This window comes from Lissotriton helveticus, chromosome 3_2, assembly GCF_964261635.1.
Source record: "Lissotriton helveticus chromosome 3_2, aLisHel1.1, whole genome shotgun sequence".
In the NCBI taxonomy this organism is placed as follows: domain Eukaryota; kingdom Metazoa; phylum Chordata; class Amphibia; order Caudata; family Salamandridae; genus Lissotriton; species Lissotriton helveticus.
This window is the reverse complement of record NC_136062.1, coordinates 267,486,167-267,507,939: the sequence shown is the minus strand read 5'-3', so window position 1 is coordinate 267,507,939 and position 21,773 is coordinate 267,486,167. Positions and strand designations below refer to the sequence as shown.

The window sequence follows — 21,773 nt, the reverse complement described above, 5'->3', positions numbered from 1 at the left end:
ATTGTCTGCGCTCGGTCTCGAGTCTTCCGTCTCTTGAAGCCGGAATAAGCGGAGTTTTCTTCGCTTTCTAAACTTTGAGGCCTTCTCATCGCGACACGACAGCAAGCCTTTACGGACATGGAGCGGAGCCCGTTCAAGTACTGCCCGCTCTGTGGGTCTAAGTACCCACACATCGATCTACACCCTGTGTGTAACAAGTGCCTTTCACCGGACCACGACGACGGCAAGTGCAAGGCCTGTGCACAGTTCCGCTCCAAGAAAACTCTCAAGCTTCGGCGCGCGGTGCGCTTGGAAGCTAGGCAAGCGGCCCCGGATCCGGAGAACATCTTCGGCGACCCGGAAGAAGAGGTCCAGGGTCACCTTCTACAAATCTCCCCCTCACAGTCGGAGGTCGAGGCGGATCCGGGTGACGACGACGGAGTCGCGGGTCCGGTCCTCGAGTACGTCGAAGAGGTAGGAGACGACGATGAAATTTATGGGGCCGGGGCGGACAGCTCTGCGGACGAGCTCTGCCCCGAAAGTTTCGAGGACGACCGGGACACGGGATCGCCTGTCGGCCTTACCCTGGACCCGTTGCCGCAAGCCACAGCCCCGCCTTCAGGCCCGGCTTCGGACTCACTTGCTGGGCACGATGTTTCGAAACCGAAACTGAAACCGTCGGGGTCGTCAACACCTAAAATGGCCGACCCGAAATCGAAACTGAAACCAAAGGACTCGAGTGATCCTAAGATGGCTGCCGTGCCTGTGAAGAAGTCGGTGCCCGTCACCCCGTCGGCTCCGTCGACCTCCGGTCCGCAGAAGCCGAGGAAGTCGGTCGATTCCGACGCTCCGAAATCGAAGCCGACGCCCGATGGAGGGCCCCCCAAGAAAGATAGTCGGCTCGGATCAACGGCTCCGGCGCCGTCCAAGCCCGCCAAGGTCGGCTCCAAAGAGGCTACGCCCAAGAAGTCGGCGCCCCGGCCTCAAGATTCGGAGGACCCGAAGAAGGTTTCCGCGCCCAAACCGCACAAGGCCCGCGAGGGCGTCGGATCCGAGGGACCGCTCAAAGCATCCTTGTCGGCGACAAAACCAACTGGCAGTGTACCGTCCCCTATTGCGGAGTCACTGCAGAGAATCAGGGAGAAGGCCCTTGCTCCATCGGCTCCGATGCCATCACCGCAGCCGCAAAAGGACGCTCCGGCTAAGCCTTCGGGGAAACTCCTTTTTCTCTTGCCACCTAAGGAGGCGCCGAAAGCGTTTTCGACGAAATCGGCTCCGAAGCAGGTTTCCTCACTGCCAGACCCTCTTCCACGTCGTGTACTCGAATCGGTGGACGATTCAGAGCATTTCATCGATGCTGCCACCGGCAAGCTGACCCTCTATAAACGGAAGATCACTTCGGAGCCGGTGGACCCCTACGTCATCCCGTTGAAGAAGAAGAGGGTGCCCCTTGACGCCGTAGGCCTCACGGAGCCGATTCAGCCTCCTCCAAGACGGAGCCCTACTCCCTCCCCAGAACACTCTGTGGGTGAGGAAGATGATGAGGATGAACAGTACAATTTCCCCATCGATGACCCTGATGTACAACCAGATTCATACGACGACTCTGGTGACCAAAACACCCAGGGGGCGGGCCAAGACCCGCAGACCTTTAATGCACGTGCATCCCCGACTGAGGACTCAGCAGGATTTCATGCACTAATTGAACGGGCGGCGGCCAATCATGATGTGGACATGCATGCCGACCCGGTTGAGGAAGACTTCCTTTTTGACACCTTTGCCATATCTGAGAGGACAGTAAAAACACTTCCTATGCTGAAAGGTGTTCTCAAACATGCTGGAGACATTTTTAAGGAGCCTACGAGGGCTAGAGTGGTCAACCCTCGCATTGAAAAGAAGTACAGGCCTGCTCCTGCGGACCCCGTCTACATCCGGGGACAGTTGCCACTGGACTCTCTTGTGGTTGCCAATGCCAGGAAACGTGCCAACTCCCAGACAACGGGTGAAGCTCCTCCCCCGGACAAGGAGTCCAAAGTGCTTGAGGCAGGAGGCAAAAGAGTGGCTGCACAGGCGGCAAACTTTTGGCGCATCGCAAATACACAGGCGCTCCTGGCGCGTTATGATAGGGCGCACTACGACACCCTAGAACAAATTATACAACACCTGCCCCCACAGTTCCAAGAAGGCACCAAGATGCTTATTGAGGAAGGGAAGCTAATATCAAACGCAGCCATCAAGTGTGCACTTGACGCTGCGGACACAGCTGCTAGGGCTATCAACACTAGCGTTATGCTGAGAAGACAAGCCTGGCTCCGCATCTCAGGGTTCCAGCAGGATATTCAGACGACGATTCTGAATCAGCCGGTCAATCCTGATAGTCTGTTTGGTCCGGATGTTGACACCACCTTAGAGAAGATAAAGAAGGACACGGAAACTGCTAAATCTATGGGGGCTCTGCAGTCCCAACAGTTTCGTGGCGGCAATTTTCGTCGCTCAGGTGCACGTGGAGTCACCAGAGGACAGATGGGTCAACAATCCCAGTTCTCCAAGGGTGGGGCGCAAGCCTCGTTCACTAAGCAGACCAAGGGAGGTTATAGGAACAACAGCAACAGAGGTCGCGGCAGAGGAAACAACAGCTCCCGCACCTCTACTCCGAGCAAACAGTGACTCTCTGTCACTGCCCCCCGACCACCTAACACCTGTCGGGGGGAGACTGCAGCAGTTCCTGCCCGTCTGGAGAAACATCACCACAGACAGGTGGGTGCGACAATTAGTTCAGTATGGTTATTGCCTAGAGTTGAAGTCCACTCCACCCAACATCCCACCAAGGCAAAGGCCTATGTCCGCAGAGCACTTGCACTTATTGCAGCAGGAAGTAGTGGCGATGCTGCAAAAAGGCGCAATCGAGCTCGTGCCGGTGGGGGAGGAAGGCACAGGGGTATATTCCCTGTACTTCCTTATTCCAAAGAAGGACGGTTCTCTCAGGCCCATTCTCGATCTACGTCCCCTCAACCTGTACATACTATCGGAACATTTCCACATGCTTACACTGCAGCAGATTCTTCCCTTGCTAAACCAGGGAGACTTCTTAGCAACCTTAGATCTCAAGGATGCTTATTTCCATATTCCACTACACCCGTCACACAGGAAATACCTCAGGTTCACTATTCAAGGCAGGCACTACCAGTTCAAAGTCCTACCCTTCGGAGTCACAACAGCCCCGAGGGTGTTCACCAAGTGTCTAGCGACAGTGGCGGCGCACCTCAGGAGGCGGAATATCCATGTCTACCCCTACCTAGACGACTGGCTCGTACAAGCCAAGTCGGAGCAACAGTGCGCCGCAGACATGTCGACTACAATTCGCCTGCTTCACGATCTGGGTTTCTCCCTGAACTACCCAAAATCGCATCTCCAGCCGGCACATGTCCGGCAGTTCCTGGGTGCTACGATCAACACCCTGACAGCCATGGCTCAGCCAAACCAAGTCAGAATCGACAGCATTCAGTCGCTGATCCAACGATTCAGACCACAACACTCCCTGCCAGCGAGAGTGTTCATGCAGTTGATAGGCATGATGGCCTCCTGCATCTTCATAGTCCCTCACGCACGGTTGCATATGCGCCCGCTCCAGGAGTGCTTAGCGAATCAGTGGACACAGGCTCGTGGGCAATTGACAGACCTAGTGTTGGTTACCAGTCGGGCATACGACTCTCTGCATTGGTGGACTCCACACAACCTTTGCAAGGGCCGACTGTTCCAAGAGCCTGTGCCGCAGATTATCCTGACAACGGACGCATCTCTCCAGGGATGGGGAGCTCATGTGCTCACTTACACAGTGCAGGGACTATGGACGACGCAGCAACAGAAGATGCACATCAACTATCTGGAACTGATGGCAATCTTCATGGCGCTCAAGTCCTTCATTGTACATCTGAGCAACAAGGTCGTGCTAGTCCGGACGGACAACATGACCGCGATGTACTACATTCAAAAGCAGGGAGGCACCCACTCGCCACAGCTGTCTCATCTGGCTCAGAGCATGTGGAAGTGGGCCATTCAGAGGAACATCTTCCTCATGGCAGAACACCTCCCGGGCAAGGACAATCAGATGGCGGATCTGCTCAGCAGATACAGCCATCAGATGCACGAGTGGGAGATACACCCTTCTGTTCTCCACCCGTTCTTCCAAAAGTGGGGTCATCCGGAGATAGACCTGTTCGCAACAAAGGAGAACGCAAAATGCCGACTCTTTGCCGCCAGGTTCCCTCACCCACAGTCGCAGGGGAATGCGATATGGATGAACTGGTCAGGCAAATTTGCATACGCTTTTCCGCCAGCCCCTCTAATACCGCTGGTCGCAAGAAAGCTAAGGCAGCACTCCATGACTCTCGTCCTGGTTGCTCCAACGTGGGCGCGCCAAGCTTGGTACACCACGTTCCTCGAACTCTCGGTGGTGCCGCATCAAAGACTGCGCCTCACACCCAGTCTTTTGACGCAGAACCATGGAGACATTCAGCATCCAGATCCACGACAGCTCAACCTGGCGATCTGGCTCCTGAAGTCCTAGAGTTTGGATACCTTAACCTACCTCCAGAATGCATGAGTATCATCAAGGAGGCGAGGAAACCTACTACTAGAGCATGCTATGCTGCTAAGTGGAAGCGTTTTGTCATCTACTGTACGTCCAATGACATCAACCCGCTAGATGCATCTATTCCCAACATCATCTGTTATCTGTTACATCTCTACAAGTGCAATCTGGCGTACACTTCCATTAGGATACATCTCTCGGCCATAGCGGCTTATCTTCAGAACAGGCAGCACCTCTCTGTCTTCAGGGTGCCCGCCATTAAAGCCTTCCTTGAAGGTCTGAAGAGAGTCATTCCCCCAAGAACTCCACCAGCTCCGGTGTGGAACCTCAACGTCGTTCTCACCAGACTGATGGGGCCACCATTTGAGCCACTGCACTCGTGTGAGCTCCAATTCCTTACGTGGAAAGTGGCCTTTCTGATAGCTATTACGTCTCTGAGGCGTGTCAGTGAGCTGCAAGCGCTCACCATACAAGAGCCGTTCATTCAAATTCACCCAAATAGGGTGGTGCTACGCACTAACCCTAAATTCCTTCCTAAGGTGGTGTCACAGTTTCATCTTAATCAAACTATTGACTTGCCAGCATTCTTTCAAAACCCGCAAACGGTGGCGGAAAGAATGCTCCATACCTTAGATGTACGGAGGGCGTTGATGTACTACATAGACAGAACACAACCCTTTAGAAAGACAAAACAACTCTTTGTTGCCTTCGCACCACAACACAAAGGCAACCCAATTTCTAAAGCAGGGATAGCCAGGTGGATTGTTAAGTGCATCCAGATATGTTATCAGAAAGCCAAGCGCACTTTAACAATACCCCCCAGAGCGCACTCCACACGCAAACTGGGGGCATCCATGGCTTTCCTAGGGAACATTCCTTTAGAGGATATTTGCAGAGCAGCCACGTGGGTCACACCACATACCTTCACAAAACACTACTGTGTTGATGTGCATTCCAAGCAGCAAGCAGCTGTAGGACAGGCTGTTCTCAAGACACTTTTTCAGGTTTCTGCAGCTGGCACGGGCAACCGCCGCTGATGGAGGGACTGCTATGTATTCTATGCTAAGATATGAATTTAGCAGCCCACATGCCTCGAACTGAATATGCTACTTACCAGTATGCATCTGTTCTTGGCATGTAGGGCTGCTAACATTCATATCGCCCGCCCTCCTCCCCGGTGCCTGTCGCAGCTGCAGACATACTATTGTATTTATTCATTAGCATGGACATCCTTTACACTTTCACTCCATCTCCTGCCACAATGGCGAAAAACAATCTGGGGATGGAGCCGATGCCCATGCGCACTGTAGTCCAGGGGAGGAGCCACCTATCTCAGGATACTTCGAAGACTCTTCCAGGACAACAATGTGCAATCATCCGAGCCCAACACTAGGCGGCGATCTAATGCTAAGATATGAATGTTAGCAGCCCTACATGCCAAGAACAGATGCATACTGGTAAGTAGCATATTCACTTCAAGGCGCATGAAAAAAAATACACGGAGTAAAATGCCCCACATAAACATTACTATGTACATGAATAGTTAATATGTCCTTGACAAACAATATGTTCAATCAAATACCGGACGGTGCATCTGTAAACTCGTAAAATAATATGCACACCATAACAACAAGCATTTGCAATGCAATAGGTCTCACATTTGCGAGAGTTGGAGCTATTGGCATTGTAAATGACAATGCCTTTTATTAATTTGTTTTTAAAACCTGCAAGCGGTGCGTAGACATGCACTATGAACGTGTCGTCCTTGCTTACGAGAAGCAAGGCTGGCAGTAAACGACTGCTAGCCTTCCTTCTCATAAGCATGGACTACAAGTACAACGTGCTTGTTTACGCACAGCTTGCAGGTTTTCAAACGCATAAATAAAAGGCATTGTCATTTACAATGCCAATAGCTCAAACCTTCGCAAATGCGAGACCTATTGCATTGCAAATGCTTGTTAAGATGGGAACCCCTGCCCAATCACAGCTAGGCTCCTATCCCCTCTCACAGGAGAGTAGCAGACTTGGGGGTGTACCCACCCCAGGACAGGGACCTATTGATCCCTGCCCTTGCCCTACCTGTAACTCCCCTAAATTCAGTATTTAGGGGCTCCCTGAACCTTCCTTCCTCAGATCCCGATAAGAAAAAATCAAGAAGACCCGCCATGAAGCTGCTAACATGACGACCCCAACTGACTTGGCCCCAGCCCTACTGGCCTGTCGATCCGTTTAACCTGCTCAATTCCTGCAGACAGCAACCTTGGGACCCCCGGAGGACCGGCCTGCCTTGACCCTCTTAAAGACTGGGACTCACGGAAGCAGAGGCTCTGCTTCAACAACCATACCTCTGGTGCCAGCCAGGAAGCACAAGACCAACCCACTCTGCACCCGCCTAGCCCGGACCGTGCCTGAGTGATCCAAGACAATGAGGACGTCTCCCTGGCAACTGGGACCCGAAGTCCAGTGCCCAAAGACCCTCATCGACGAACCAGGGACCCCACCAATCGCGACCAGCAGAGGGTAAGATTCCCGACACCCAAAGACGCCCCTGCACCCTGCAGCCCCCTGTACCTTCCTTTGGGGTACCTACCTCTTATCCAAGATCCCAACTTACCTCTCTAAGTGGTGTTGGCACCTGAAGAATCTCCGATTCTGCAGCCTTTGTTCCCTTTTTACTTTTTCCATTGAATAACATTGAGCGCCCGACGGCTCAAAAGCACCCTGCACCCAGCCGCCCAAGTGCCGCTGGAAGTGGAGCTACTACCCTACTATACTTCCCCACTTGCCCTGAGTAAGTAACCAGGAGCTCAGCTCCCACAACCGCGTGGCCTGCTTGCTTGCAGCCACCAACCGAAGGCCCCCCTCCCCTCCATTGGATAACATTGGGCCAAACTACCTCAGCACCCGCCTGCCCCTGTGCCGCTGAGTGTGTACCAACTGTATCTGACTTCAGCAGTTAACAAAATAGATTTAGAGATTTTGATCAGAGGAGAGAGGGTCAGATATCCAGATGCACCCTCTGTGACGACCTTTTGAAAGGTATGGATGAACTGGTCAAACAGATTTGCGTACGCTTTTCCACCTCTACCACTCATGCCACTAGTAGTACGGAAACTACAGCAGAATTCTCTAACCCTCATCCTAGTTGCTCCAACGTGGGCCCGATAGCCGTGGTACACAACACTGCTACAACTGTCTGTGGTACTGTGGTAAATTATACCTGTCTCCACACCTTTTAACACAGAACCATGGCGAGATCAGGCACCCGGACCCAGCTCCGCTCAACCTAGCCATTTGGCTCCTGACGTCTTAGAATTTGGACATCTGAACCTTCCTCCAGACTACATGAACGTCATAAAATAAGATGGACGCCCAACCACTAGAGCATGTTATGCAGCCAAGTGGAAACGCTTAGTAATATATTGTCACAACAATAATATTAATCCCTTAGTGGTGTCTATTCAACACATCATAAGATACTGCACCTCCAAAGATGTAACTTAGCCTACACGTCTATTAGACAACATCTTGCTGCAATAGCAGCATATCTGCAAAACAGACAGCATCTTATCTCTGTTCAGAGTGCCTGCTATTAACGCCTTTATGGAAGGTCTTAAGAGAATAATTCCTCCCAGAGTGTCACCTTCACCTGTGTGGAATTTAAACATTGTCCTCACACGGCTAATGGGACCTCCCTTCGAACCATTACATAAATGTGAACTACTATTTTTAACATGGAAGGTTGCGTTCCTAGTAGCTATTACTTCTCTGCAAAGAGTTGGTGAACTACAAGCACTAACCATTCAAGAACCCTTTTTGCAAATGCATCATAATAAGGTTGCTCTACGTACTAATCCAAAATGCCTGCCCAAAGTCATTTCTCCCTTCCTCAATCAATATGTGGAACTGCCAGTTTTCTTCGTGCAGCCACAGACAGTAGCAGAAAGAGCTCTTCATACTCTAGATGTCAAAAGAGCATTGCTATACTACATCGAGAGAACACAACCCTTTTGTAAGACCAAACAACTTTTTGTCTCTCACCACCACACAAGGGTAATCCCATTTCAAAATCCGGGATAGCTAGATGGATTGTCAAATGCATACAGATGTGTTGCCACAAAGCTAAACGTACGTTATCTGTTCCTCCTAAAGCCCATTCTACAAGAAAAATAAGGGCTTCAATGGCATTTTTAGGGAGCATTCCCCTAGATGACATCTGCAGAGCAGCTACATGGCCTACACTGCACACATTCACAAAACACTATTGTGTAGATGTGCAAACCAAACAATAAGCTAATGTGGGCCAGGCTGTTCTCAAAACATTATTTCAAACTATTACAACAGATAGGGGTGGTCGCCGCTAAGAGTGGGTACTGCTATACAATCTATGCACAGTGTGTAATCTGCAGCTTGTATGTCTTGAGTGGAAAATGCTGCTTACCAGTATGCATCTGTTCTTGGCATGTAGAGCTGCAGAGTTACACACGCCCACCCGCCTTCCTGGCTACCCTTGTCTGTTCCAGTATTATCTTAATTGGATACTGATTACATGGGCATTCTTCCCTTTCTTGCAAAGCTCCCATCATTTCCCTAATGGCGAAAAACAATCTGAGGATAGAGCTGATGCCCATGCGCAATGTGATCCAAAGGAGTCGCCGCCTGTCTCGTGACTTCCAAAGAACTTTTCAGGACAACAACAAACTGCAAACCTCCCGGCCCAACACTAGGTGGCGATCTATGCACTGTGTGTAACTCTGCAGCTCTACATGCCAAGAACAGATGTATACTGGTAAGTAGCATTTTTCCTTATAAATTATTTTTATTATAGAAGCCAGTCTGCAAAACAATTTTCAAAACAAATCCTACCTGCCCTTCACGTTGACCTTATTTTTTAACTTCTAAATTTCTCTCATTACGTTGTTTTTAAAGGCGTGAGGATCCATTCTGGAGTGAAAACAAGAAAGTAGCCCTTGATGCGGATTCCCGCTTCAGCCGCAACTCTGACTTCAGCAGTCAACAAAATAGATTTAGTGATTTTGATCACAGAGGAGAGAGGGTCAGATATCCAGACGCACCCTCTGTAACAACCGCTTTTGAAAGGTGAATACATTTCTTTATTCTCATTTCAGTTGCATGGTATTTATGCAGTGTCCTATAGTTGTTGTCCCTGAAGTGCTCTTTGGGGTGATATGGTAAGACTTTATTTCTATGTCTGGCAGAATGATAGTTTGGATATATGGGGATTGTTGAGTCTTTGCCTTGAAAATATAGATACAGAATAGCATTCATCCAGGGTTGCGACCGTAGATGCATCTCATATCCATAATGAGTGATGTGATTTGTATAGCACAAACAGCTACTCCGAATTGAGTGTGCGGGGCTGCCAACATAAGTGACATGGTGTGGAAGACCTAGATAGGGTTAATTATTGCCTTTCTTAAAGCCCAGAAATGTACCCGTTCAGCCAGATTCATATTCCGAGCTGAAGGAGGAGGCTGTGCCTTGGCAATATGCACTGCCCAGTTCTGGAAGTCCACCATGCTTGGATTTTTTTAAACTGAGTATTGCTAGGTGAGCCTTGCTGGAATGTAGGTTTCTGCTAGTTTGATAGTCTTTGATTCTTTTGTTCAGATAACTGGGGTCCAATATTGTGCAAGGCTCTATGTGCTTGGGTGAGCTTTAAAGGTAATTTGTTTGGTGATTGGGAGCCAGTGTAGCGTGGCAAGAAAGGGTAAAGTAGGTGTGCCTGTTGAAGTGCCTGTTTTTATATGGATACCCCCACTTGCCTGATATCTGATGCACTATTATTGAATGTGGACTAGGTCCCTGCTAATCAGGTTCTCGGTACCTGTGCTTTCCCAAAACTGTACCTTTGTTTTTCATAATTGGCACACCTCTAACCCATATAAGTCACTTGTAAAAGGTTCTAATGGTACAAATGGCCTTGTGACCAAAGAGGGTCTTTGAGGGCTGCTGCATGCATTGTACCAACTGCAGCAACTCCTCACAACACATACACTGCCAAAGCAGGATATGGTGTAGTCTAACTTAGACACTGCATGGCACTCATTCCTGGGTGTCATGCCTGCACACCACTGCCTGTGGCATAGGAAAGTCATCCCGCTAGTAAACCTTACAGCCCTAAGGCAGTTTGCACTATTACCCCAGTTGAGTGCATAGCTGCATGAGGAATATACCCCTACAGTGTGTGTCCATTCTTGGACACTAAGTGCAGTGAAGCCATTTTGAGTATGGGCTGGGAGTTTGTCAACACAAACTACACAGCTCCATTATGGCTTGACTGAAGTTTAGTATCTAACTAAGAAAGAGGTGAAAACAATCCTTCTGGCCAAGATCTCCTGATCGTTATAGATGTTGGTTCAGAGTCTCTGCATTGCTTTGTATCACTGCTCACCCTATCCCTTGGCACTATACTATACTTGCTGGGGGCACTACTACGCTACTCTCTTACTACCGACCAAGAAATGATACACGCTGGTTTACTGATCCACCTGAACACCTCTGTAGTGGGATCAATGTCTTGTGCTGTCCTATGTTACCTCCTTACCTGATTGTATATGGATTGGTTTTATGTATGTTTTTATTATCCATGTTATTACCATGCTATTGACTATTATACTGTTCCCATTATCTCTGTTGACTCCTACTGCCCCTACCCTGTCTTTGTGAAGCGCTCTGATATCTGTAAGGATCCTGTTCGCGCTATATAAAACTTTGAATAAATAAATAAATAAACTTCTAAGAATAAACCCACACTGATGCCAGAGTTAGATACATTATTTTAAATGCACTCAGAGGGCATCTTAGAGATGCCCCCTGAAAAACTAGCGTTCGAGGCATGTGGGCTGCTAAATTCATATCTTAGCATTAGATCGCCGCCTAGTGTTGGGCTCGGATGATTGCACATTGTTGTCCTGGAAGAGTCTTCGAAGTATCCTGAGATAGGTGGCTCCTCCCCTGGACTACAGTGCGCATGGGCATCGGCTCCATCCCCAGATTGTTTTTTTCCGCCATTGGGTTCGGATGTGGTTTCGACGTCTTACTGTCGGAACCAAGTAAAACTATCTTTTACCGGCCAAAAGGCCTCGATTTTCTTGCGTCGGTATTGTCTGCGCTCGGTCTCGAGTCTTCCGTCTCTTGAAGCCGGAATAAGCGGAGTTTTCTTCGCTTTCTAAACTTTGAGGCCTTCTCATCGCGACACGACAGCAAGCCTTTACGGACATGGAGCGGAGCCCGTTCAAGTACTGCCCGCTCTGTGGGTCTAAGTACCCACACATCGATCTACACCCTGTGTGTAACAAGTGCCTTTCACCGGACCACGACGACGGCAAGTGCAAGGCCTGTGCACAGTTCCGCTCCAAGAAAACTCTCAAGCTTCGGCGCGCGGTGCGCTTGGAAGCTAGGCAAGCGGCCCCGGATCCGGAGAACATCTTCGGCGACCCGGAAGAAGAGGTCCAGGGTCACCTTCTACAAATCTCCCCCTCACAGTCGGAGGTCGAGGCGGATCCGGGTGACGACGACGGAGTCGCGGGTCCGGTCCTCGAGTACGTCGAAGAGGTAGGAGACGACGATGAAATTTATGGGGCCGCGGCGGACAGCTCTGCGGACGAGCTCTGCCCCGAAAGTTTCGAGGACGACCGGGACACGGGATCGCCTGTCGGCCTTACCCTGGACCCGTTGCCGCAAGCCACAGCCCCGCCTTCAGGCCCGGCTTCGGACTCACTTGCTGGGCACGATGTTTCGAAACCGAAACTGAAACCGTCGGGGTCGTCAACACCTAAAATGGCCGACCCGAAATCGAAACTGAAACCAAAGGACTCGAGTGATCCTAAGATGGCTGCCGTGCCTGTGAAGAAGTCGGTGCCCGTCACCCCGTCGGCTCCGTCGACCTCCGGTCCGCAGAAGCCGAGGAAGTCGGTCGATTCCGACGCTCCGAAATCGAAGCCGACGCCCGATGGAGGGCCCCCCAAGAAAGATAGTCGGCTCGGATCAACGGCTCCGGCGCCGTCCAAGCCCGCCAAGGTCGGCTCCAAAGAGGCTACGCCCAAGAAGTCGGCGCCCCGGCCTCAAGATTCGGAGGACCCGAAGAAGGTTTCCGCGCCCAAACCGCACAAGGCCCGCGAGGGCGTCGGATCCGCGGGACCGCTCAAAGCATCCTTGTCGGCGACAAAACCAACTGGCAGTGTACCGTCCCCTATTGCGGAGTCACTGCAGAGAATCAGGGAGAAGGCCCTTGCTCCATCGGCTCCGATGCCATCACCGCAGCCGCAAAAGGACGCTCCGGCTAAGCCTTCGGGGAAACTCCTTTTTCTCTTGCCACCTAAGGAGGCGCCGAAAGCGTTTTCGACGAAATCGGCTCCGAATCAGGTTTCCTCACTGCCAGACCCTCTTCCACGTCGTGTACTCGAATCGGTGGACGATTCAGAGCATTTCATCGATGCTGCCACCGGCAAGCTGACCCTCTATAAACGGAAGATCACTTCGGAGCCGGTGGACCCCTACGTCATCCCGTTGAAGAAGAAGAGGGTGCCCCTTGACGCTGTAGGCCTCACGGAGCCGATTCAGCCTCCTCCAAGACGGAGCCCTACTCCCTCCCCAGAACACTCTGTGGGTGAGGAAGATGATGAGGATGAACAGTACAATTTCCCCATCGATGACCCTGATGTACAACCAGATTCATACGACGACTCTGGTGACCAAAACACCCAGGGGGCGGGCCAAGACCCGCAGACCTTTAATGCACGTGCATCCCCGACTGAGGACTCAGCAGGATTTCATGCACTAATTGAACGGGCGGCGGCCAATCATGATGTGGACATGCATGCCGACCCGGTTGAGGAAGACTTCCTTTTTGACACCTTTGCCATATCTGAGAGGACAGTAAAAACACTTCCTATGCTGAAAGGTGTTCTCAAACATGCTGGAGACATTTTTAAGGAGCCTACGAGGGCTAGAGTGGTCAACCCTCGCATTGAAAAGAAGTACAGGCCTGCTCCTGCGGACCCCGTCTACATCCGGGGACAGTTGCCACTGGACTCTCTTGTGGTTGCCAATGCCAGGAAACGTGCCAACTCCCAGACAACGGGTGAAGCTCCTCCCCCGGACAAGGAGTCCAAAGTGCTTGAGGCAGGAGGCAAAAGAGTGGCTGCACAGGCGGCAAACTTTTGGCGCATCGCAAATACACAGGCGCTCCTGGCGCGTTATGATAGGGCGCACTACGACACCCTAGAACAAATTATACAACACCTGCCCCCACAGTTCCAAGAAGGCACCAAGATGCTTATTGAGGAAGGGAAGCTAATATCAAACGCAGCCATCAAGTGTGCACTTGACGCTGCGGACACAGCTGCTAGGGCTATCAACACTAGCGTTATGCTGAGAAGACAAGCCTGGCTCCGCATCTCAGGGTTCAAGCAGGATATTCAGACGACGATTCTGAATCAGCCGGTCAATCCTGATAGTCTGTTTGGTCCGGATGTTGACACCACCTTAGAGAAGATAAAAAAGGACACGGAAACTGCTAAATCTATGGGGGCTCTGCAGTCCCAACAGTTTCGTGGCGGCAATTTTCGTCGCTCAGGTGCACGTGGAGTCACCAGAGGACAGATGGGTCAACAATCCCAGTTCTCCAAGGGTGGGGCGCAAGCCTCGTTCACTAAGCAGACCAAGGGAGGTTATAGGAACAACAGCAACAGAGGTCGCGGCAGAGGAAACAACAGCTCCCGCACCTCTACTCCGAGCAAACAGTGACTCTCTGTCACTGCCCCCCGACCACCTAACACCTGTCGGGGGGAGACTGCAGCAGTTCCTGCCCGTCTGGAGAAACATCACCACAGACAGGTGGGTGCGACAATTAGTTCAGTATGGTTATTGCCTAGAGTTGAAGTCCACTCCACCCAACATCCCACCAAGGCAAAGGCCTATGTCCGCAGAGCACTTGCACTTATTGCAGCAGGAAGTAGTGGCGATGCTGCAAAAAGGCGCAATCGAGCTCGTGCCGGTGGGGGAGGAAGGCACAGGGGTATATTCCCTGTACTTCCTTATTCCAAAAAAGGACGGTTCTCTCAGGCCCATTCTCGATCTACGTCCCCTCAACCTGTACATACTATCGGAACATTTCCACATGCTTACACTGCAGCAGATTCTTCCCTTGCTAAACCAGGGAGACTTCTTAGCAACCTTAGATCTCAAGGATGCTTATTTCCATATTCCACTACACCCGTCACACAGGAAATACCTCAGGTTCACTATTCAAGGCAGGCACTACCAGTTCAAAGTCCTACCCTTCGGAGTCACAACAGCCCCGAGGGTGTTCACCAAGTGTCTAGCGACAGTGGCGGCGCACCTCAGGAGGCGGAATATCCATGTCTACCCCTACCTAGACGACTGGCTCGTACAAGCCAAGTCAGAGCAACAGTGCGCCGCAGACATGTCGACTACAATTCGCCTGCTTCACGATCTGGGTTTCTCCCTGAACTACCCAAAATCGCATCTCCAGCCGGCACATGTCCGGCAGTTCCTGGGTGCTACGATCAACACCCTGACAGCCATGGCTCAGCCAAACCAAGTCAGAATCGACAGCATTCAGTCGCTGATCCAACGATTCAGACCACAACACTCCCTGCCAGCGAGAGTGTTCATGCAGTTGATAGGCATGATGGCCTCCTGCATCTTCATAGTCCCTCACGCACGGTTGCATATGCGCCCGCTCCAGGAGTGCTTAGCGAATCAGTGGACACAGGCTCGTGGGCAATTGACAGACCTAGTGTTGGTTACCAGTCGGGCATACGACTCTCTGCATTGGTGGACTCCACACAACCTTTGCAAGGGCCGACTGTTCCAAGAGCCTGTGCCGCAGATTATCCTGACAACGGACGCATCTCTCCAGGGATGGGGAGCTCATGTGCTCACTTACACAGTGCAGGGACTATGGACGACGCAGCAACAGAAGATGCACATCAACTATCTGGAACTGATGGCAATCTTCATGGCGCTCAAGTCCTTCATTGTACATCTGAGCAACAAGGTCGTGCTAGTCCGGACGGACAACATGACCGCGATGTACTACATTCAAAAGCAGGGAGGCACCCACTCGCCACAGCTGTCTCATCTGGCTCAGAGCATGTGGAAGTGGGCCATTCAGAGGAACATCTTCCTCATGGCAGAACACCTCCCGGGCAAGGACAATCAGATGGCGGATCTGCTCAGCAGATACAGCCATCAGATGCACGAGTGGGAGATACACCCTTCTGTTCTCCACCCGTTCTTCCAAAAGTGGGGTCATCCGGAGATAGACCTGTTCGCAACAAAGGAGAACGCAAAATGCCGACTCTTTGCCGCCAGGTTCCCTCACCCACAGTCGCAGGGGAATGCGATATGGATGAACTGGTCAGGCAAATTTGCATACGCTTTTCCGCCAGCCCCTCTAATACCGCTGGTCGCAAGAAAGCTAAGGCAGCACTCCATGACTCTCGTCCTGGTTGCTCCAACGTGGGCGCGCCAAGCTTGGTACACCACGTTCCTCGAACTCTCGGTGGTGCCGCATCAAAGACTGCGCCTCACACCCAGTCTTTTGACGCAGAACCATGGAGACATTCAGCATCCAGATCCACGACAGCTCAACCTGGCGATCTGGCTCCTGAAGTCCTAGAGTTTGGATACCTTAACCTACCTCCAGAATGCATGAGTATCATCAAGGAGGCGAGGAAACCTACTACTAGAGCATGCTATGCTGCTAAGTGGAAGCGTTTTGTCATCTACTGTACGTCCAATGACATCAACCCGCTAGATGCATCTATTCCCAACATCATCTGTTATCTGTTACATCTCTACAAGTGCAATCTGGCGTACACTTCCATTAGGATACATCTCTCGGCCATAGCGGCTTATCTTCAGAACAGGCAGCACCTCTCTGTCTTCAGGGTGCCCGCCATTAAAGCCTTCCTTGAAGGTCTGAAGAGAGTCATTCCCCCAAGAACTCCACCAGCTCCGGTGTGGAACCTCAACGTCGTTCTCACCAGACTGATGGGGCCACCATTTGAGCCACTGCACTCGTGTGAGCTCCAATTCCTTACGTGGAAAGTGGCCTTTCTGATAGCTATTACGTCTCTGAGGCGTGTCAGTGAGCTGCAAGCGCTCACCATACAAGAGCCGTTCATTCAAATTCACCCAAATAGGGTGGTGCTACGCACTAACCCTAAATTCCTTCCTAAGGTGGTGTCACAGTTTCATCTTAATCAAACTATTGACTTGCCAGCATTCTTTCAAAACCCGCAAACGGTGGCGGAAAGAATGCTCCATACCTTAGATGTGCGGAGGGCGTTGATGTACTACATAGACAGAACACAACCCTTTAGAAAGACAAAACAACTCTTTGTTGCCTTCGCACCACAACACAAAGGCAACCCAATTTCTAAAGCAGGGATAGCCAGGTGGATTGTTAAGTGCATCCAGATATGTTATCAGAAAGCCAAGCGCACTTTAACAATACCCCCCAGAGCGCACTCCACACGCAAACTGGGGGCATCCATGGCTTTCCTAGGGAACATTCCTTTAGAGGATATTTGCAGAGCAGCCACGTGGGTCACACCACATACCTTCACAAAACACTACTGTGTTGATGTGCATTCCAAGCAGCAAGCAGCTGTAGGACAGGCTGTTCTCAAGACACTTTTTCAGGTTTCTGCAGCCGGCACAGGCAACCGCCGCTGATGGAGGGACTGCTATGTATTCTATGCTAAGATATGAATTTAGCAGCCCACATGCCTCGAACTGAATATGCTACTTACCAGTATGCATCTGTTCTTGGCATGTAGGGCTGCTAACATTCATATCGCCCGCCCTCCTCCCCGGTGCCTGTCGCGGCTGCAGACATACTATTGTATTTATTCATTAGCATGGACATCCTTTACACTTTCACTCCATCTCCTGCCACAATGGCGAAAAACAATCTGGGGATGGAGCCGATGCCCATGCGCACTGTAGTCCAGGGGAGGAGCCACCTATCTCAGGATACTTCGAAGACTCTTCCAGGACAACAATGTGCAATCATCCGAGCCCAACACTAGGCGGCGATCTAATGCTAAGATATGAATGTTAGCAGCCCTACATGCCAAGAACAGATGCATACTGGTAAGTAGCATATTCATTCTAGTGTATTGGCTGACTGGACTCTGCCAGCTGGCTGTAGGAAGTTGGTTTCTGTTGCAGTAACCACCACCCCCACACTTTTTGCCAGATTTCTGATGCACTTTTGATGTGCACTGGGCCCCTGCCAATCAGATTCCCAGGGCCTGTGTACTTTCCCAGGACTGTACCATGTACCCCCCAGTTGGCACCTCTCTGGCCAACTGGGGGTTAAAGGTACCATGGGTCCCAGGGGCACTGTGATCAGGGAAGGCCTCTAAGGGCCGAAGCACACACACTCATTACAGGCTGCTTGTTTTGTTGCAGAGAAAGTTGGAGTGGACATTGCACACATACCTGGGTGCCATGCCTGCAACCCTCTGCATATGGTATCAGTAAGATACTCCTCTAGTTGGGTGCACTATTCTACTGGTGAGGTTACAAGTGCATGAGCTCTGTACCCCTACACTGTTTAAGTCCATTCTCGGACATAATGAGTGCAGTAAAGCCATAAAAAGTATATGGTCTCCACCTCACCATAATGGCTTTACTGAATTCTGTAAAGCTTGATATCCAACTTCTCAGCATATCGAACCCATACCGACGCCAGTGCAGGATTTATATTTTTATCCATCCGCTATCCTTCTCACTCCAAGTAACAGACTAATATCCACCAATGAAATTACCTCATATTTCACCATAGTAATTCACCACTAATCCTTTATAGGCTTCCTGAATAGCATGCGTCAACAAGCGAGCGATAAATAAATACAATCCTTTGTCCTCCTCTATCCTTCTGGTATCATTCCAAATCCAAATAACTGACTAACCTATCCACCACTTAAAATGTACTTGCATATATCACTATACTAATTCAACACTAATACTCTATGGGTCCCGGAGTAGTGTGCTACCCGCCGAAAAAGCGCTTTGACGCCTCGTATGGGGTAGTAAGCGCTATATAAATGCAATTACAATACAATGTTTGAGATGCCCCCTGAAAAATGTCCAGCCTCTGGTGGGTTCCCTGACGGATAGACACCAACCTGTCACAATGAGATGCTTCTTGACCCTTGGGTTGGAAGCCTTCGCTCCCTCATCCCTGAAACAAAGCCTTTCCTGGGCAGAGGTGGTCTTGCCTCTTCCAGGCCAGGAAGGACCATCTGTGGCAGGGGAGCGTCAAATGCCTAGCAGCCTTTGTAATGCGACCCGCCAGCCTCTGCTGCTATCAGGAGCAGGCCCCCCTTCATGTGTCTCCTCCTTTTTGGCGGGAAACATTAGCACAGCCCAGGTGTTCCCAACTCTGACAACCCCACCCATCAGATGGGAGAGGCTAGGTGAAGCCCACTTCTTAGTGTCTGCCATCTTGCAGATGGCAGGCACACTCCAATCGGGGCTTAGGGATTGTGCTTACCCTCCTCACGAGGGTGAGAACACTATGGGTGTAGTCAGCCTAAGGTCGGTAGCCAATAGGCTAGAGACACCTAAAACGCCCTCGGATACAGTATTTGGGGGGCAGCCCTGAACCAAGAAGACATATTCCTGCAACCTACGAAGAGCAAAATACGCCCAGCAGGGGAGACTGCAGAGAAGAAGTGACTTGGCCTCAGCCCTGTCGTTAAAAGTTGCCTTTCTCCTGCATCCAGCGACCTCCAGAACCCCTGGGAAGACTGATCGCCTTCAACAAAGACCAGATCTCCTGTGAACAGCAGCGCGGTTCAAAAATCTCCCAAGACACTCTGAACCTGCTGAGGACAAAAAAGAGAAATGACCGGAACCACCACTGCACCGGACATCTACGGCTTGAGTCAGTGGGCCCCTCCGCTCCAGAGTATGAGTCCACCGTGGGTGTACTCCCGGACGTCTCCTGCAGCCTCCGCATGGGCACCCACCACCGTGTGGCCCGGTAAGGTGAAATCCTACCTCAAAGGGCATCCCTGCATCCAGCTACCCTGCACCCTCGAGAAGAGAACCAGAGGTGCACTTAAGTCCCTGCGCCCTCCAACTTTCCTGCACAGCTGTTGGTTCCTCCCAGAATACTTCCTGGACAGTCTGCAGTCAAAATCCAAAACTGGCAACTCCCATTGAAAACAGGGCACCAGACGTCCAAGCAGCACCCTGCACCTCGCCACCCCTGTGCTGCTGTGGGTGCATCTTGTGTGCTAAGCCGGATCCCTATTTACCCTGAGCCTAACACCAGGAGCTTTGCAGCCACCAACCGGAGTCTCCCTGTCCCCCATGGGTTAACAGAGGGCCTCCGCACTCTGCACCCAGCTGCCCCAGTGCTGCTGTTCTGAGAGTGCATCATCGACCCTGGGGTAACCCTGGTTCTAACCCCAGAATACCAACTTCCACAAGTACTTACCTGCAAACCATCAACTTTAATTCCTTCGATAGGATTGCATTGACTGTTTTCCTTTCAATTCTTCGTGTGGAGTTTGTAGGAAACATTGAAAAACTGCAAATGTACTAAAAGGGAATTACTTACCAATTGTCTAAGTATCTGTGATATATAGACATATCAAACTGATTAGCAAAAGTAACTTAAAGTAATGTACTCCGTAATCTGTAGAGTAACTGCAAAGTAACTTCGAGATGTTGACTTGACTGTAAATCAACCAACTGCTTTTGTACCTGCATTCCACTGTAAATCACTGCATAAGATTTTGCAAAGTATTAAACCTGTTGTACCTAGCTTGGCTTGGTTCTAGAAATCCAATAACAAAATATTTTGTTATACAAACAAACTGGTCTGATATCATTCTTTGAGACAATTTCTCCAGTATTAGGGGTGTCTTTCATAGATTCACATGCTTGAATATTCCCAGTCGAAGTGGGAGTCCCATGGTAAATAAAATAGCAATAATGCTAAATATATGTGTATATATATATATATGGAAACATAGTACATAATAAAAGAAGAGGAAATACAACTGAAAACCTCCAAAATGATTCCTACATAGGAATGTATGGAAAGAGAAAAAACTACTTGTAACACATTAGTGTCATTATGTTAGTCCAATTTGCAGCCAATCAGGAGCCAGCACCCTCTAGAACAGAGCTTTCCAAACTATGTGTCGCGACACTCCACTGTCGCTTGCCATGTGTGGGTGTGTCGCGCTTGTGTCCATTCTTTTGTATTATTTCAAATTAGGACGACGAGACTAATTATGCAGGACGTACTGCGCCACATGGTGCGTGGAGGTCAGAGGCGCAACTAGAGTCAAGTTTCAAACAAAAGGCAGAGTGGAGCTGCAGGGGCGCTAAGCAGGAGGGGGCGACATCAAAGCCTCATTAACTAGCAAAAGGTCTTCCACACACGAGGGGGGAGGGAGTGGGAGAGGGGGGGCTGAAGCCTTTTGAGTCCAAGTGGCGTTGCGCGCCTGATGGAGGTGTGGGCATGATCAGCCATCGCCTGCCATACCACAGGGCACGTCGCTGTGGTCGAAGAGGGAAGAGCACTGCTGCTGTAGAGATCCGTGGCCTGGGCTGCAGGAGTGACCCACAGAGCGGGAGCTATAGAGGAGACCCCCCCCCCCCCTAAGAGAGCCCTGTAAACTGCGGTACCTAATGTCTGCACCATTGTGGGGCACCTGTCACTTTTTCCTCCTGTAATGCACCGTTTTCCACCTCATGTATTTTGTCTGCTCACAATTGTCATTTTTGCCTCATGTAACTTAACGTTTGCTCTTGTAATTTGTTCACGTGTAATGTTTCTCCTCATATATCAGTTCTGTTCCTACTGTGAAGCGCTCTGACGCCTTCGGTAAAGTCTGCACTATATAAAAATGCATACAAAATAAATAAAACGAACTGCCGGCCTGACTTTTATAAAATTGCAGCTTGTTCAGTGCTGTGCATGGGGCGTCCCTGAACAGTGGAGATACAAATATAAGCTCTCTGGCCTGACTAAAACATTAAAAAGAAACATTAAAAAAAATAAAACCGCAATAGTTGGGAATCTTTTACACATACTTTTAATGAGACACTCATTGCATCCCTATCTGTATCTACCCCTTTGCTTGCCAAATTTCTGCAGACCCAATGTGTGTGTTCT

The 21,773-nt window shown here is 50.4% G+C and overlaps 1 protein-coding gene across 8 annotated transcripts in view; it reads left to right on the top strand.

Moving 5' to 3' along the window:
- The window catches only part of SLTM (SAFB like transcription modulator), a 340,694-nt gene that overhangs the window by 218,674 nt on the left and 100,247 nt on the right, over positions 1-21,773 (top strand). For all 8 annotated transcript variants that reach the window (XM_078685169.1, XM_078685170.1, XM_078685172.1 and 5 more), the window contains one exon: positions 9,500-9,670. In XM_078685169.1, the coding sequence (XP_078541295.1) occupies positions 9,500-9,670 (171 nt within the window). The remainder of the gene's footprint in view (positions 1-9,499; positions 9,671-21,773) is intronic.